At 39.8% G+C, this 19,458-nt stretch overlaps 1 protein-coding gene across 2 annotated transcripts in view; it reads left to right on the forward strand.

Annotated features, from left to right (window-relative positions):
- The window catches only part of KDM7A (lysine demethylase 7A), a 78,439-nt gene that overhangs the window by 45,330 nt on the left and 13,651 nt on the right, over positions 1-19,458 (forward strand). The window contains exons 4-13 of one of the 2 annotated variants that reach the window (XM_086395265.1): positions 1,787-1,947; positions 3,791-3,932; positions 4,221-4,407; positions 5,387-5,549; positions 9,742-9,829; positions 11,034-11,140; positions 12,383-12,474; positions 15,731-15,820; positions 17,522-17,731; positions 19,215-19,339. In XM_086395265.1, the coding sequence (XP_086251391.1) occupies positions 1,787-1,947; positions 3,791-3,932; positions 4,221-4,407; positions 5,387-5,549; positions 9,742-9,829; positions 11,034-11,140; positions 12,383-12,474; positions 15,731-15,820; positions 17,522-17,731; positions 19,215-19,339 (1,365 nt within the window). The remainder of the gene's footprint in view (positions 1-1,786; positions 1,948-3,790; positions 3,933-4,220; positions 4,408-5,386; positions 5,550-9,741; positions 9,830-11,033; positions 11,141-12,382; positions 12,475-15,730; positions 15,821-17,521; positions 17,732-19,214; positions 19,340-19,458) is intronic. The other variant, XM_086395266.1, reaches the window with a different exon arrangement.

The raw sequence follows: 19,458 nt of genomic DNA on the forward strand, positions 1-19,458 counted from the left end.
CCAAATTGGGAAAGGAGTGCACCAAGGCAGACTGTTGTCACCCTGCTTATTTAACTTCAGTGCAGAGTACATCATGCGAAATGCCGGGCTGGATGAAGCACAAGCTGGAATCAAGATTGCCAGGAGAAATTATCAATAACTTCACATATGCAGATGACAGCACCCTTATGGTAGAAAACGAAGAGGAACTAAAGGGCCTCTTGATGAAAGTGAAAGAGGAGAGTGAAAAAACTGGCTGAAAACTCAACATTCATAAACTAAGATCATGGCATCCAGTCCCATCACTTCATGGCATAGATGGGGAAACAATGGAAACTGTGAGAGACTTTATTATCTTGGGCTCCAAAATCACTGCAGATGGTGAAATTAAAAGACACTTGCTCCTTGGAAGAAAAACTATGACCAACCTAGACAGCATATTAAAAAGCAGACATTAGTTTGCCGACAAAGGTCCATCTAGTCAAAGCTATGGTTTTTCCAGTAGTCATGAATGGATGTGAGATCTGGACCATGAAGAAGGCTGAGTGCCAAAGAATTGATGCTTTTGAACTGTGGTGTTGGAGAAGACCCTTGAAAGTCCCTTGGACAGCATGGAGATCAAATCAGTCAATCCTAAAGGAGATCAATCCTGAATATTCATTGGAAGGACTGATGTTGAAGCTGAAGCTCCAATACTTTGGCCGCGTGATGTGAAGAACTGACTCACTGGAAAAGACCCTGATGCTGGGAAAGACTGAAGGCAGGAAGAGAAGGGGACAACAGAGGATGAGATGGTTGGATGGCATCACTGACTCAATGAATATGAGTTTGAGCAAGCTCCAGGAGTTGGTGATGGACAGGGAAGCCTGGCATGCTGCAGTTCATGGAAGAGCAAAGAGTTGGACACAACTGAGTGGCTGAACTGAACTAAACTGAGGGGACAGTGAAAAGGGACAGACAGACCACACTTGAGTGTAATGCCTAGAACAGGTTAGTCATTAAAGAATGCAGCCAGAAGTTCGGCAACCCGTTTTTAGTGGCTTAAGGTGACTAATGTATTAAAACTTATTAAATACTGAGGATAATGATCTTTTAAATCAGGAATTCTCAACTGGGGCATTTGGACGTTGTCTCATTGAGTAGGGACTATGGATGCTAGTCATCCTCCAGTCTGCAGGAAAACACAAATTGTTCTGTGTCCCAGGAGACTTTATGATGTCTAATAAATATTTGTGTAGAATTTTATAGCCAGATAAAATATGATCTGTTTTTACTTATCCTAACCAGCTCTTATTGTATTGTACCCCCTCGCTTTTGCTCTTCTGGTTTTCTATGCAGCATGTGTTGAGTTACTTCTAATCTTGTTACTGCTTTTAAATCCAACCATTCATTACGACTAATTGTAGGCATCCCGTTATTCTGTTAGGGAAGCCTGGCATGCTGCAGTCCATGGGGTAGCAAAGAGTAGGACATGACTGAGTGACTGAACTGGACTGTTATTCTGTTGTCTTTTCTAGTGTTGTTTACCTGAATATTTACATGTTGAAATCTGTATTTTGCTGTAATTTGCTTTTTCTCTTGTTATAGTTAAGGCATTTTATATAATTTACATATATTTTTCCAATTATCTGTAGGATACTAAAAGGAGCTTTATAAAACATTAGTTATTAAAAGGAAAATTAGGTATGAGATAGGTTGAGAACCACTGATACAGGTGATAATAGAGCATTGAATTAATCCATTACCAGATTTTTTTTTAGCTGAACTTATCAGCAAAGATGACATTTTACTCTTATGTTTTCTTTAGTGCCGATGAAATCATTGTAAAGATGCATGGCAGCCAGCTGACACAAAGATACCTGGAGAAACACGGATTTGAAGTCCCTATAATGGTCCCCAAATTAGATGATCTAGGACTCAGGCTCCCTCCACCAACTTTTTCTGTTACGGATGTGGAACGTTATGTAGGTACGAACTTGATTCCTTTAATTGCTTGGGAAAACACGGTAAAAAATAAAGTTGATATTATCCTAAAATACTAAAAATTGAATGAAGAGATGTTAGTTTAGTTCAGTTTCTGGTTCAGGAAAAGTGAAATGCCATGTCATATACGTTGAAAACTTTTTTCTCAGTAGACCTACTTTCAGAAAGACAGAAGGAAGCATTCTGTACAGCCTCATCCTGTTGCTTTGTTTGTTTTTTGCCATCAAATTTCCTGATACTTTCTAGGAAAAATTATTACGGAGAGGTAGCTACAGATATGAAAAAGAAGTCTTTGGGAAACTGGGTGAGTTCTAGACCTTGGTAGCAGCATTCAGGTGCAAGATTTCTGGATCCTGCTTTAGTAACCTCCTGCTGCCTAGAAAAGAGAAGCTTATTTTCAAACCTAGTTTTACTTTAATGACTTGATGATACTGCCATTTAATGATGTCTGGACTTAATGTTCTATATTGAGTCCCAGAAAGGTATAAGAAACAAGGCAGAAGACCCTTCAACTGTTGCATTATTGTTGACATTTTCAGGCACTTCTTTCATTCTCATAAGGGTATTGAGAGAGAAAGCTGACTCTTATGTAGATCTCTTTCCTTGTCAGCAAAGCAGATAAAGATTATTTGAAGGTTAGATCTCAAGTCTATCTTGACACAAACTATCTATTCTTTATGTTATCTTCTGAGCCTGAAATAATCTGAGAATTTGTCCCTTTATCAATCCATTGGTTGACACTGCTGGTTGTTTCACCGAGAAAATCCAGTTAAATTGCCTCACTTCACATTCAGCTTAGTTTTGAACTATTTGATTAATTAGAAGATGAGGCTGAGGTTTCACGTAAACCTGTTTGTATAGATAACATTGTAAAATAAATGGCTAGTGTAATAAAAGTGTAGGTAAAATGTTCACACTACTTGATAGCTACTTTTTTAATACTGCAAAATGCTTCAGTTAACATAATTGTTTTGCCTCCTAAATATAGTCTATTTGACCTTCTTAGCTTGTTTAAAGTTACATTCAGGTAAGAAACTGGCACTTATTTGTTTCCTGTTTCAGATTAAGTATTGCCGTATTTTGAATTTCACCTTATCCTGTAAGACATTGTAAAACTAACTGGTTTTTAGGGTGATTCAGTGTTGTGCATGCAGTACCTCATGGTTTTATAGGAAAATTGTAAATTAATCCCAATTCAAAACTCATTTCACAGACAATAATATGCACTGATTTTTGCTTCATTTTTTTCTTGAAACAATATTAGGAGAGAAGACACTACCAGGCAAGCAGAAATTGTTTGTCCTGGTTAATTTGTCACTAATTCCTCAATGACTGATTGGTTTCTTAAAATGATGGACTCAGAATCTTAAGTGTTAAAGGAGTAAAAGAGAAAAGTCTGTGTCCACATTTTGTGTAGAATTATTAATTATAATTTTGATGACCAGGAATTAACAGCCAGAACATGTGGCACAGTTTTTACCTACCAGTGTAATATGCATTTTTGTCATAAGCTGCACAAGAAATCATTGTTGTATGGAAAGCTTTGTAAACACATAAATTTTTACACTCAGTGTTAATTATGCAACTCTGTCTTAATTGCTTTATTCTTTCAAAAATTGTTCCTTTGTTCAGAAGTTCCAGTTGGACTTAAAAAGTAAGGATATAGGAAAAAAGTAAGGATATAGGAAGAGTCTTTGTCTAGACTATATAGTTCTAACAGATGGCTTAATTATCATGTGCAGAATATGGTCTTTAAAATATTTTTGTTTAGGGCATCTATTGATGAAACTCTTAAGCACAATAATAAGGCTATAATTTTTCTCTGCAGGTGGTGACAAAGTGATAGATGTCATTGATGTGGCGAGGCAGGCAGACAGCAAAATGACACTTCACAATTATGTGAAATACTTCACGAATCCCAACAGACCAAAAGTGTTAAATGTGATCAGCCTTGAATTTTCAGATACAAAGTGAGTAGTTCTGGGTGTTTTTATTTAACCTTGTGAGTGTTAGCTAAATGTAGTTAAATGATGACTTTATTTTGGTAAGAAACAGAACTGTGACTCCTAAAGGTCCAGAGACACAGCTGTGTTGCTGCACATTTTGCTTTGGTATGCTCAGACTTGAAGTATTCTTGTTAGCCTCGAGTGCCAATTAATTTCTGGGTTGGGGTTGAGATGGGAGATGCAGTTTCAAGAAGTTTTAATTTGCATGATGTGGGTGTGTGTGTTTGTGTGTGTCTGTTTTTTTCTTTAAAGGATGTCTGAATTGGTGGAGGTTCCTGATATAGCCAGAAAACTTTCCTGGGTGGAAAATTATTGGCCAGATGATTCAGTCTTTCCCAAGCCATTTGTTCAGAAATACTGCTTAATGGGAGTTCAAGACAGCTACACAGATTTCCACATTGATTTTGGTGGGACTTCAGTTTGGTACCATGTCCTCTGGGTAAGCTTGGCGTATTTCTTTGTTCACTGAACTGCAAAAACATATAGGCTTCTTCCCTCTAGTCAACTACCAGTCAATCTGTGAGTCAGATACCTGAGAAGGAGCAAAATTATAGTAATAATTGCTTCTGATCTTAAGGTCAGGCTAAAGACAGCTAGTTGGATAAGTCAGGAATGCCCATAAAATAACAAATTCTCCTTGAGAGCGTATATTCACCTTGTTTTATCTAGAAGTGTGCTATTCCATACAATAGCCATTTAGCACATGGGGCTAAATTTAAATAATGAAACATAATGTAAAATTCAGTTCATCATTTGTACTAACCACATTTCAAGTGCTCAGTAGCCACTTAGGGCTTTACATCTACTGTATCGGGTAGCACAGATAGGAAACATTTCCATCGTCACAGAAAGTTCTTTTGGACACTGTTGCTCTAGAACCAGATCTTCGTCTAAACCACGTGCCTGTGCATCAGCAACGCTCTGGACTCTGTTTGATGCTGTGCCTTGAGCTCCTCTTCCTTTGCTTCACGAGAAAGCAGAGGGTCAATTCACTTATGAAAGTCTGTTCATAAGTCTTTAAAAACAGCTGTAGTGTTATAGGTCTTAGGAGAAAGGGCAGAGTTTGCAGAGATGACTCTCTGTAACCTGGGGCCCGTTAACATGTATTTACTTCTACACCTTGAACATGAGATCAGTAGGATGCTGGTGATTCATTACCCTCCTCTCCTGTAACTGTTTCTCCATCACAACTGTACTGACCCCTTGTCGTATTGGGAGGGGGAGCATTAGTACCTGTGGAGGTGCTTATTAAAGGCAGTTGCTATTGATCAGGCATGTGAAATATGTCTTTCTGAGCCTAAGAAATCTGATAATTATCTAATTTAATTTAGAACATTGTATTGGGAAATTGCATCAATATAGGCCACCCTGAGAATGGCATTTCCTTTTTCAAAAATAGTGTGATTACTTCCTCCTAGGGCGAGAAGGTTTTTTATTTGATAAAGCCAACAGATGACAATTTGGCCCTCTATGAATCTTGGAGTTCATCTGTGACCCAGAGTGAAGTGTTCTTTGGAGATAAGGTGGATAAATGCTACAAATGTGTGGTAAAGCAGGGACATACCTTATTTGTTCCTACAGGTAAGGTTTTAATCCCATCCCCGCTCCCCATAGCGATTGCTCATCACAGAGTCAGCTTTTGATTGGAACCTCTGAGTTTAACATGTTTGGAAAGTAGCTTTGCATAGCCTGAGAGATGATTCTTGTGTTGAACTTTTCACATCTTTGTCCCTTAGAGGGTTTCTCTTGTGGTTCGACTTGTTTTGGCATTGTGTTTTATGTCATTTGCCTTCATTTTTATTTTGAAAAATTTACATACCTTAATACACACCCTTTGCTTCTGCTAAGCTGCTTCAGTCGTGTCCGACTCTGTGCGACCCCATAGACGGCAGCCCACTAGGCCCCGCCGTCCCTGGGATTCTCTAGGCAAGAACACTGGAGTGGGTTGCCATTTCCTCCTCCAATGCATGAAAGTGAAAAGTGAAAGTGAAGTTGCTCAGTCATGTCCGACTCTTAGCAACCCCATGGACCGAAGCCTACCAGGCTCCTCCGTCCATGGGATTTTCCAGGCAAAAGTACTGGAGTGGGGTGCCATTGCCTTCTCCCCTTTAAAAGTGTACAATTCAGTGCTTTTTAGTACATTGACAGAACTGTGCAACCTTCTCCCTATCTAATTCCAGAACATTTCATCACCTCAAAAAGAAACCCTGTGCCAGTTAGCAGCCACTCCCCATTTCCCCTCCTCAGCCCCTAGTAACCTCTAATTTTCTTTTGTCTCTGGATTTGTCTGTTTTGGACCTTTCATATGTAATAGGTGACCTTTTGTATCCAGCTTCTTTTAGTTAGCATCGTGTTTACTAGACTTATCCATGTTGTATCTCTTATCAGTGTTTCATTGCTTTTTGTGGCCAAATAATATTCCACTGCATGGATGTTTCACATTTTGTTTATTCCCTCATCAGTTGATGGACATTTGGGTTGGTTCCACTTTTTTGGCTGTTACGAATAGTGCTGCTCTGAACATTTGTGTGATAGTTTTTGTGTGGAGGTTTGTTTTCATTTCCCTTGGGTTTATACCTAGTAGTGGAATTGCTGGGTCATATGGTTTAATGATGTTTAACTTTTTGAGGAACTGCCAAACTGTTCTCCTAATGGCTGTACCATTTTACGTTCCTGCCAACAATGTACAGTTACTTCAATTTCTCCACATCTTCACCACCACTGTGTTTATCTTTATTTTTGACATTCTAGTAGGTGTGAAGTACTAGTATCTCATTGTGGTTTTAATTTGTGTTTCCTTAATGAGTAATGATGCTAAGCATTTTTCATATTGGCAATTTGTATGTCTTCTTTGGAGAAATGTCTGTTAAAGCCTTTGCCCATTTTTAAGTTGGCCTGTCTTTTTATTGTTGAGTTGTAGGAATTCTTTATATATTCTGAATAGACCCTTTTCAGATATATGACTTGCAATGTTTTCTCTCATTTTGTGGGTTGCCTTTTCACTTTCTTGATAATATCCTTTGCACAAAATTTTAAAACTTTGATGAAATTCCCTTCAGTTTTTAACTGGTCAGCTCTACGCTGATGTTGAAGGCCAAGTCTGCTGTAGGAATCCGGGCTGCTGTCCTGGGATAATTAGGAGGCAAATGAGTATGTTCTGAGGGAGCCTAGGAAGGGATTGAGTCTCAGCCTTAGTTACAGCCTCAAGTATAGGCATCAGGCATATCATTTTGAGAGGTGGCTGAGGCAGGGCATGGGTTCTGCAGGCCAGTGGCTCTGAGAGTTGTGTTCTTCTGATTTGGGTGACCTTAATGGCTGCAGAGTTTGCAAGCATCTGTTACAGGCCCTGCTTTCTTACTTTGGCTCTGGAGTATATAATAAGTATGTGTTGAATAAATGAATGAGTAAATGCCTAGAACTACCAGAATTTATAAAATCTAGATACCTATCAATATTTTCACTGTGAATGGGCCAAGCCCCTCCCTTAAGGACCCCCAAAGCTCCCTTTTGTAGTAAATATTTTGTTATATCTGTTTTAAAATCTTAAATTCAAATTTATCATCAGTATAACCTCCAACACCAATAATTCCCTCCCCCCAATTGATGTAATAACCTAATTAGATTATAAAGAAATTAGAAGTAATTTATAGTAAAATACTATTTTGCAATGTCCCTGCTCAGGCACAGCAGCATTGGAAGCAGGGTGATGCACAGGCCAGCTAAGCAGTACAGGTGTGTGACGGGTAGCTCAGAGTCTATAGCATTGGTGTGGATTAATGGTTCTCAAACTCCACACACCCTCAGAGTCACCTGGAGGGCTTATTAAAACACAGAGCGTGTGTGCGTGCTCAGTCCTGTCCAACTGTTTGTGACCGTGTGGACCGTAGCCCACTGGGCTCCTTTGACCATGGGATTCTCCAGGCAAGAATACTGGAGTGGGTTACCACGCCCTCCTCCAGGGGATCTTCCCCACCCTGGGATCAAACCCGCATCTCTTGCATCTCCTGCATTGGGAGGTGGGTTCTTTACCACTAGTGCTGCCTGGGAAGCCCAGAACAGAGAGCACTGGGCCTTAACCCAGTGTTCTGATTCAGCAGCTCTGGGGTGGGCCTGAAAATTTGCATTTCTAAAAAGTTCGCAGCTGAGGCTGATGCTGCTGGTCTGGGAACCACATTTGAAGAACCACTGCTATAGATAGTGTGGTTTCTTTTCCCCCCAAAATATTTGGCAGCTGATAAATTTTCTTCAGTGTACAAGCTACCTAGTTGTGTTGCTAGAAAATCGTGCCAAAACCTTGCAAAAGACGCTGTTTCTTATTAATGGAGCCGTCGTTTCTGGGCTCAGTCAGTGACGGATTCTGTACCTGTCTGAATGCCCAGCAGATATTTGAAAGTCTTGGCTAATGCAGGACAGTTTCTTGCTGTGTGGCACTGTCCTGCCTGTTGGGCCCTGGCTCCCGCTCACAAGATGACAGTGGTGCTTCCTGATCCTTGTGACAGCCCCACCCACTCCGCCCTCAAGTCTCCAAACCACGCTCTACTGGCAGCGCTTCCTCCACTGAGAACCACTGATCTACACAATTTGAAGCCGACACAGACTTCAAATTTGTGATTTCAGGGTCAAGCTCAAGACTTTGTGCCTTTGAGAACACAAATGGCCACCACTTGAAATCCAGTCTTCTTGGCCTTTTTTAGATAACTTTATCACAGAACAATGATGAATCAAATTATGAAAAGTATAAAGAAAATGGAATCCGTCTATTTTAACAGTCAATTTTTCCATGCAAATGTATGTGGATATATTTGTTTACATTTGTATAACGTCTTTATGTTTGGTCTACAAGACCTTTCTTTCAAAAGTTAGACATCATCTCTTAGAAGTGAGCCTCACTTTGGAGACACATTGGCTTATGAGAAGATAACATTCTGATTGCCAACATTTATATTTGTGGGGCCATAACCCTGCCTGATAAAATACGGGGGATCTACCTTTTCTTTCTTAGAGGGAGGTCCTGGCTGGAGTCCCATTGATCCTCCTCTGCTTGGTCCCTGCTGCTGCTGCTAAGTCGCTTCAGTTGTGTCCGACTCTGTGTGACCCCATAGACGGCAGCACACCAGGCTCCCCCATCCCTGGGATTCTCTAGGCAAGAATACTGGAGTGGGTTGCCATTTCCTTCTCCAATGCATGAAAGTGAAAAGTCAAAGTGAAGTTGCTCAGTCGTGTCCGACTCAGCGACCCCATGGACTGCAGCCTACCAGGCTCCTCCGTCCATGGGATTTTCCAGGCAAGAGTACTGGAGTGGGGTGCCATTGCCTTCTCCACTGCTTGGTCCCTACCGGCACTCATTTCAGGATGACACTAAGAAGGCCAGGGGCTCAGCCAGTTCCAGTTATTCATTTAATGAAAACGTGCTTGCCTCACTCTAACCAGATTTGACTTGTCTCAGAGTAAAATCTTTAACATAAAGTTAGATTGTTTTTAAGCTAAAAAATGAAAACAGTAACAACTACCAAAACCTCCTTCTGTCCTGCACCATAATTTTGTCTAGTTGGGTCAATGCGTTAATCTGAAACACAGCACAGAGGCTGGCATAGAATAGGCATTTAATAAATACTTGAATCATTGCATCTTTAGAGCATAATAGACATTAGCTTCTCTGGCACTGAAATATGAGGTAAACTGATTTTTTGTGTGTTTCTTAAAACAGGTAGATATCACATTTGTGTTGTTTACATATTGAAAAGTCACTGACATGTCCTTTTAACCGTTTCAGGGTGGATTCATGCTGTGCTCACTTCTCAGGACTGTATGGCTTTTGGGGGGAACTTTCTGCACAACCTTAACATTGGCATGCAGCTCAGGTTTGTGTTATCAGCACTTGAAGGATCTTTTTGTCCTTTCTTGAATAGGACTTAAAAGTTAAAAATAAATAATTTCAGCAACATATTTGATTGTGATCTCATTAAGATAGGCCCTGAGAAATTATTAGAAACTTTTAAAAAAAACATTGTCTTAAAATTTTGACAGGAGGACACCTTGATGAATCTAAAACAAAAAGAATCACTTATTCAAGTTGAGACTAAATATCTTCCCACATTTCGGAATTTTGTAGAGATGGATAGGCTCTCCTTTGGCTCTTTTTACCGTGAGAGAATTGAACTAAATCAGGTCAGACTCAGGTGTAACATATGGGGCTGGGACAGAACAATTCGAAGTTAGGAAACACCTGTTTTAATTTTGCTGTGGTAAAGGATTACCAGCTATTTCCTCTTCTGCATGATAATCTGACTTTTGGGCAAAAACTTCCCCTGGTAGCCTAATAAGAGAAGAATGTTATTAGGCAACATCGCTTATGCTAAAATGATTCCTCATTGATAAACTGCACAAGGACTGGGAGAATTGGAAATCCCTGGTAGGGAGCCATGTCTTTTGACTTTCCTGACTTATAACTTGGCATGCCCATGGAGAACCCTGGAAGCCATGCATCAATGGAGTTATTACAAGAGATGGGGCACGAAGCTTTAAGCCAAAGTCCCACACTTGCCAAGTGAATCTTATTTATACCTGAGCTGTCCCTGGGGAAAGACGGCTCCTGGCTGTATGGACTGCTGCAAGGACTCTTGCAGAAAACTCACCGTATGGTTTCTGCCTTCTCACCTTGACCCCTCCCAAGTTTGGTCCTGAGCTGGAATGCTTAGAAGGACCTAAAGAAAACTCCGCGAGTGGATGTTGGAGTGCTGTCTAACGCAGGGAGCTGGTTTCTAGACACGTTGTATTTATTACAGTGGAACCCTTGTAAAATTCCTTCTGTTAAAACTAGGCTACAGATCCCTAGGGGTGATCTTTTTGAAGCCCCGTGTAAATTCTTCAGTATACTGTCGGATCTGATAAGGGCAGGCCTGAGTCAGATCACGACTCAGTCCTACCCACGTGTGTGGTGTTGAGCAATGTGTAGGACCCCCTTGGTCTTCTGTGTCACTGGCTGCCTTATTTCAGTTAAGTTGGTTGCCTCCATTTAACTTTGGAAATGCTAATGTTGAATTTCTTCAACTTTTATTTATTTAGGTGTTACGAGATGGAAAAAAGACTTAAAACACCAGATCTTTTCAAATTCCCTTTCTTTGAAGCCATATGTTGGTTTGTAGCCAAAAACTTGCTGGAAACCCTAAAAGGTAATAATCTGAGCACTGTGTTGTTTCACGTGATGCCTGATATTTGTAAATTCACTTAAAGTCACTGATACAGAGGTCCTTTTAAAAATATAATGGCAATTGTCCCTATGTTGTTTTTTAAATGCATGATTTCCCCCTGTTCAGAATCTTTTTAACAAATAAGGAGATCTCTAGTCCACAGTCATAAAAACACATGAACTGCTGCATTGGAACCACACAGGTAATACTGAAGAGTGTTCTTTTCTCCTGGGACTCTGGTCACCTGCACAGATTATCAGTCATGTAAAAGTGCCTGCCTAGCAAAAAACGCAGTTGAAGCCAAGGACTGTTGTTACTTAATGTTTGTCCCCAAGCATTTGCTTTAAAAAAATTCGAGGGAACACTTCTCTTGTCCCGAGAGTCAGGTGGTGCCTGTGCTGTTACTGTTGTGACCATTATGTGGCCAGCATAAGGCACCTGTTAGCGCAAACCGGCTAGTGTCAGGCTGTGATCTGTGGCTGAAGAAAAATGGTTTTGGGTGGTGGGTGGGTGGGGAAATATCCCTTTAAACACGAAAGCTACGTTTTTATGTGGCTTTTCAGATTTTAGTGTTTTAGTATTGGTTTAATGATTTTTGAGCAGTCGAGTTGGAGACTCAGTGTCACTTCTAACTTTTATCTAGTTTTGCTTTACACTTGTGCCCGTGAGAATACAGTTGATCTAGTTTGTGTGTTGTCTTACATTTCTAGTCAGTTTGCAAATAGTGCTACTATTATAATTAACTTCCAGAAGAAGAGATATAAACAGATTAAACAGCAAAGTCTATTCTAAACATTGGGGGTTTTCTCATTTAGAAGTTGCACAAGAAGAAAAGGTACAATGAAAAGAAGCAAATCAATGACTCTTTTCCCAGGATAGCATGCACAGAATTAAATGATAGAACTCATGCATGGTTTCTTTCCTTAAAAGGGGTGAGGGGGGCTCACTTTCTTTGGAAGGAGCAAGCAGTAGGAACCCCATCCCACACCTGTAGCGCTGTGTGGAGGCGGGTGTCTTGAGAGAGGTGCTGCTGTGTAAGATGGAGGTAGTAGTGTTTAGTGTAGTTCTGTCTCTTTTTCTTTCTCATCTTGTCAATTGATTGTTTCTTATTTCACTTTTTTCCTTTCTATTAACTTGTTTGACATTTGATGGTTACTCAAAACCGGAAGTTAATCACTTTGCCACAGAGCCTAACTCCTTTCCCCCTTAACTTCATTCCCACAGAACTGAGAGAAGATGGTTTCCAGCCTCAGACTTACCTAGTCCAGGGAGTGAAAGCGCTGCATACTGCTTTAAAATTATGGATGAAAAAAGAAGTAAGTAGTTGTCTTTGGTGAAATAACTTAATTTTTATATGGCAAGGTCAGGAAAGTGAAAAATGTGAAATTGTTAGTCTCTCAGTCGTGTCCATGACTCTTTGCAACCCCATGGACTGTAGCCCCTCCAGGCTTCTCTATCCATGGAATCCTCCAGGCAAGAATACCGGAGTGGGTAGCCATTCCCTTCTCCAGGGGATCTTCCCAACGCAGGGATTGAACCTGGGTCTCCTGTGCTGCAGGCAAATTCTTTATCATCTGAGCCCTCAGGGAAACTGTTAATTTTTATATGGCAAGGTCAGGAAAACAGAGACCTTATGCTGTTTTGTCAATGAGTGGGAGTGGTAGAAGGAATAGGAATCATGCTTTAACTGAGAAGTACAACCTGTGTTTTATTAGTATATACAGATGTGCTGGTTTTTGTTTATATTTTTGAGAATGAAGTACCTAGGTATTTCTTTAATCTTGAAAAGAAAGTAAATTTGAGGCTATCTGGGATATTGACTAAGAAATTAACATGTAGATATAGAATAATATATAACTTTGTGCTCACATAGTGTGCTAACCACTGTGTTTAGTCTTTATATCCATAAATGCATTTCCTAACTCATTTACTCTTCAGAGCAACTAAATGAGTTTGTGGTGCTGTTGTTGTCCCCATTTTAAATATGGAGAAGTTGAGGTTCAGAGTGTAAGCGCTTGCCCAAGACAACTGGTGGAGCTAAGATGAAGCTCGGTCTGTGTTTGCAAAGCCTATGCTGTTATCCCTCTGCTGGTCTTATGTAAGAACAAAGGAAAAGAGAGGTCCGGGTTCAAGCAGGAGCTTTCCATTTCCCTGAACCGTGGTCTAGTTTGCATTCGAGTCCTACCACCTCTAAGAGGTCATCTCAGATCTTTCCATTTGGAATTCACAGGTCCTTTCCTTATACGTCCATAGCATCTCTTGTGCCAGTGGACTTAAAAGCAATGTCCAAAAATAATGTGTCCATTTCCTATCGTCTACATTTATGAGCTCTTAAAAAACAGGGACTTTCTCATCTTTATTTCCTTCCTGGAACTTTACACACAATAATAAGTGATAAATATTTTATCTGATGAAAATACATTTCCATACTAATTTCTCAACTGTCCACTTGAAATAAAAATCCTGCTCTTAAAAGATACTTTCTGTGTGCTTGTGCTCAGTTGTGCCTGACTGGTTGTGGCCCCATGGATTGTAGCCCGCCAGGCTCCTCTGTCCATGGAATATTCCAGGCAGGAATACTAGACTGGGTTGCCATTTCCTACTCCAGGGGATCTTCCCGACCCAGGGATTACACCTGCAGCACCTTCATTGACTGGCGGATTCTTTACCACTGAGCCACCTCAAAGATACTGGGAAAGTGCTGGTCTGTCAGTCGAGTCCGACTCTGCAACCCCATGGACTGTAGCCTGCCAGGCTCCTCTGTCCATGGGATTGTCCAGGCAACCGTACTGGAGAAGGTTGCCATTCCCTTCTCTGGGAGATCTTCCCCATCCAGGGATCGAACCTGGTCTCCTGCATTGCCTGAAGATTCTTTACCCTCTGAGGATAATAGATTACCCTCCCAATAATTTTATGCTTCCTTTCATTTTTTTTTTTAATCATTGTTGTATACCCATTAGAGCAGGGACGCTGTGGAAGCATATAGGAAAATAAAATCAGCGTCAGAGACGTCACCATCTAATTGACAAGTAAAGGCAAAAAGGGATTACAAAAGTATATCATATATAACAGGATAAAAACAAAGAGTATCTTGCAAAAACTGTGTAATTGCTTTCCTTCTGAAAGCTTTAGCTGAGTTGTTCTCAAGCTTGTGAGTTTATCAAAATTGCCTTTAGAGATTTTTAGAAATAACTTTTTTCCCCTAGAGATTTTAGTATAATAGATCTGTAGTAGGCTGTCAACCTCTAAACTCGTGGGTGATCTTGATACACAGTGAGGACAGAGGAGCCTGGCATGCTGCAGTCCATGGGGTTGAAAAGAGTCGGACACGACTGAGCAACTGAACAACAACAAAATTTGTCAATAATAGATACTGTTAATTCATTACATCTAAAGTACACTTTGAGAGGCAGCTTATTAGCCTAGTGGTTCAGGGTGTGGACTCCAGAGTCAGAGGCTTGGATTCAAGTCTTAGCCGTGCTGCTAATAAAGCGCCAACCTGTGCGTCTGTTCCCTCGACTGTACAATCAGAGTCCTAGTAGAATCTCTGTCGAGTGTTGTTGAAATGATTTATGAGTTAACATTTGTAAAGTACTCAACTGTATCTTGCCTGGCACATTTGCTGTTGTTCAGTCACTCAGTTATTTTTTTGTTGTTGTTATTTAATTTGTTGTTGCTCAGCCTGGCACATAGTTTGCACTTATTGTTACTGTTACTATTGGTTTGTTTTAACAAATTATGCTAAAACCAGGGAGAGGATATAAAGCAGGAGTAGCAATTAGTATGTTAAGGGCATCTAAAAGGTCAAATGTTCTTAGATTTGTTGTTGTTTAGTCACTAAGTTTGTTCAGTGCAACCTCGTGGACTGTAGCCCACCAGGCTCCTCTGTCCATGGGATTTCCCAGGCAAGAACACTGGAGTGGGTTGCCATTGCCTTCTCCAGGGGATCTTCCCGACCCAAGGATTGAACCCGCATCTCCTGCGTTGCAGGTGCATTCTTTACCACTGAGCCACCTGGGAAGCCTGTTCTTAGATAAACAGATTAATGTTTGGAATTAGACATAATAAACAATGATAGCAGTTTGCATTTCAGTAGATATAGTAACTCGCCAATTCCTCTTTCCTATTGATGGAATCTTTTTCCTATTTTACTTTTGAAAAGCAAAAAAATAAAAGACTTTATGAATTAGACGTAGCATGAGAAGCTAGGATTATTTTAGTGCCTGTGTTTCCCCTTACAAATCCTTTTGTATTATGAACTAAATTTAAGGCTTAATTAGTTTCTTTACTAATTATAGTAGTATTTAGAATTACAGAAGGCTTTGAGGTGTAGAGTCCATATTGAACAGAATTCACAGTAAGAGAAGTCCATGTTTAACTCAAAGTAAAAGGATTTCATAAGTTAATAAGGATCTCCTTAGAAGATACGAAACCAGCTCCATGAGTTCTGAGACCTGGCTTGTTGGTATTTGACTTTGTTTATAAAACCTAGAGAACCTAAAAATTGATTAGTTTTTACATCTTAAAATGTAAATAACTTTGGTTGTCTTATCTTTGTTAATCCAAATACAGCTTGTATCTGAACATGCCTTTGAAATTCCAGACAATGTTAGACCTGGACATCTTATTAAAGAACTTTCTAAAGTAATTCGAGCAATAGAGGTAAGAGTAGAAACTATCATCTAAATGCTTGGTTCCTATCTACTTTGAGAAGCAGTTGGATCTACCACCACACTACAAATATTGGAAAGCCTCGACATTCTTAGAAGAACTAGAATGAGCTGTATCTTGAAAGGAGTCTCAGGGTTTCAAAGCCCTACAGAGAAATCTGGAATATTGTATTATAATGAAGTAATAAGGATGTAGTTACCAGGTTACTTCAGGTTCTTCAGGTTACTCCAAAAATGAAAAAATACAGACTAAACAAAATTTTCAGATCTCATTCATTTCTGCAATGCAAAGATGAATACATGTTAAGATGTATAAGATGAGTAAGAAGCGGTGAAGTTGGATTGGAAAGAGGGTTGGGGCAAGGAGACCCACTCAACTGAAAATATTATGACAACTGGGTTAGGTATATGCCCTTTAATAAAAGCCCATGAAGTCTGAGATTAGGTATTTTATTAGAAGATATTCTAGGTGTTAGGGGATTTTAATTAAAGTAATTCTTCAGGAAGGTGGTTCTGTTAGTGTCTAGCTTGAACTGAAAGGAAGTTAAAGTGGAGGAATGGATGCTGATAATTTAATGGCTCAGATCAGGGCTGTATTTGGGAAACAAAAAAGAGGTATTAAAATGTTGGGTTTAATATCCTTGGATAGAGTATTTCATATAATTCTCAACATGTTCAGATATAGTAGGAAATTATTTTATGTTTTTGAAGAGCTGCATATAAATGAATTTTTAAAGTCAAAAGTCATGTATTTAATCTTAATATATATAAATGTATAAATATATATAACAGCAATAACCAAAACTAGGAATACACTCAATAAGAAAGTATAGGTCTATATGAAAAAACTATAAATCTTTACTAAGAGAAATAAAACTCTAGTTTAATAAATGGGAGTGTCATTTCTAAAATATGTCAATTCCAAATTAGTATTACAAATTGAAAATGGTAAAATATTCTTGGAAGAATAATTGGACAAAAATAGTTACCAAAGTGTTTTTTTTTTTAATTGGAGGGTAGAGAGTACAGAAGGCAGCAAAATGGCTGTAGAAAAATATACAAAGAAAATATAAACAGGAATTTCACTAAAGAAGAGGTGGAAATGGCCAATTCAATAATAATATGAAAAATATTCTCAATATGTGAAAAAGTATTCAACCACATATTACCACATAATTTATGATTTCAAATGATGGTTTATCACATCGGCAAAGATAAAAGTCTATATTTTTGCTCTGCTGATAGGAAGTATAAATTAGTGTATGATTTCTAACTGGCATATACCTTGACTTTAGCATTACTTTAATAAAGTAAATAAGACAATTCCAGTTAAACTTGATATATGACCATACCTGTTTACCACTATCGCCTCTTGGAACCAAAATGGTAGTAAAAGAATGAAAACAATATCTATCCCTAAGTATTAGGTCAATAAATTACGCTCTATCTCTACAGTAGAATATGACACAGCCTTTAAAATGATGTTGAAAATCAAGGATATGTGTTCACAGTATTTTATGTGGGAGAGAGAAGGGGAAAAGATCTCAGCAGAGCTGTTCAAGTTTTATAATTTGGTGTTTTTTGTTTTTATGATGAAAAGAAATGTTTTTTGTTTTCTAAAATATTTTTATAGATGATTAGTCACTTATGTTTGTGGCCTTGTCATAAAATACCCCAAATTTTGTTCTTAAAGGAGGAAAACGGCAAACCAGTTAAATCTCAGGGAATCCCTTCTGTGTGTCCAGTTTCACGGTCCTCAAGTGAAGCAGCTTCCCCACACCATTCCCGACGAAGGATGCGGAAACTTCGAGACCACAACGTCCGAACTCCTTCCAACCTCGACATCCTGGAGCTCCACACGAGGGAGGTGCTCAGAAGATTGGAGATGTGTCCCTGGGAAGAGGCAAGCTTCTGTTCTGTGGTCACATGAGAGACTCAGTCATTTCTGAAAGGCCTTCAGAAGGATGATAGAAAGAGACCAGGCTGGCCATTCTTGTTGTCTCATCTTTGCTTAGCACCCTAGGGGTCAGCAGCACTTCTGCTCGTGATGGGGACATGCTTTGGTGTAGAAGTAGGACGAACAGGTCCCATCAGTTTGCTGACATGTATATCGAGTGTTTAATGAGTGCCAGGTACTCTTCTAGGCTCTGGGGAAGGTACCAGAGTGGGCAACACCCAAGCCCCTGCCTCCATGGAGCTTCCATCCTAGTTCAAGTTGGAAGGATCGAAGTCAGAGACAGGTATTAAAGTCGTATAATTTCAGATAAAAAGGTCATAAAGGAAGAGAGCAGTATAAAGGGGCTGGTGGTTGGCTGCTGCTGCTAAGGTTGTCGGAGAACCTCTCAGGTGGGTGGGTGCATTTGACAGACACTTACATAGCAGAAGTCAGGTGGATACACAGACTTGAGGAGGAGTGTTGAAGGCAGAGGAAAGTGCAGGTGCTGTGGGCCTTTCCCTGGCCCAGTGGCAGCAGCTTGCATCACTGTTAGGCTGGGAGACTATTAAACTCATTACAGTTTGAGAAATGCTGGCCTAACGGAGTAATGAGCTCAGTGTGGGGCCTTTGTAAAACATGCTACTGACCTGTGGTGAGATCCATGTCATCCATGATCGTACATCTTAAGGAGAGGACAGTTTAAAATGAGTAAGATAGCAGTATCTCTGAATTAACATATTTACAGATGTTATATAGAAATTAAAGCTTCCTTAAATATTTTAAATTTTATATAATTATATTTATACTGTTTTAAGCTTTTGTTGTTCTAAACCTCCTTCAGCCCATAGCCATCTGGGAGAAGATTCAGGTTATTATAAGAAGCTCTATATATTATTAAAGAAAAATATTAAAGGAAATATTCTTTATGTTTTAAAAACCAGCTACTGTTGTGCCTTTATGTCACTCGGTGGCCTTTGTTCCTGGTGATAGCAGGGTGGTGACCTGTAAATTGCTGAGAGTACCTGGTGGGAAGACCAGAGATTAGGTCAGAGATGGGGGGACCGGAAAGGACCCAGCAGTAGGGAGAAACAAGGGAAAGAGAATTCAAAATACATGAAGGCAGTACTACTCCAGTTTTTCAGCTTTCTACAAGAGTGACATGTCTGAATTCACATGAGGCAGATTTTATATTCTGCTTTGTAGAACGTATTTTACTGTTACTGGCCCTACAGAAAGATGAACCACATTCATTCTGGTTTTAGGAGCCATTTAGTTTCCATGCTGCAACACTGCAAATGCCCTAGCCTTGGAGGCTGCCCAGCACTCTCAGGATGCAGGGCCGTGGGGATGGGGGCAGGGGGAGGTGGTGGTATACTGTCCTGCTCCTTTACTTGTCAAGCAGGTATATTTGAGGGTGGAGGTTAAGTAAGTTCTGTTTTTATACTTTAAGGACATCTTGAGCTCAAAACTGAATGGAAAATTCAACAAACATCTCCAGCCATCTTCCACAGTACCTGAATGGAGAGCAAAAGATAATGATCTTCGATTACTGCTGACAAATGGAAGGATAATTAAGTACGTGAAGTAGATCAAAGTATCAGAGAGTTTAGTTTTCCATGGATTCCCTCTGTTCATTTTCTTCTGGGTCCAGACCATTGCACACCTGCCTGAAATATGGGGAAAGTGTCTCAATT

The sequence above is a fragment of the Bos grunniens genome, chromosome 4, assembly GCF_055505025.1.
Source record: "Bos grunniens cultivar Pamir isolate PY7600 chromosome 4, Bosgru_T2T1.0, whole genome shotgun sequence".
In the NCBI taxonomy this organism is placed as follows: Eukaryota; Metazoa; Chordata; class Mammalia; order Artiodactyla; family Bovidae; genus Bos; species Bos grunniens.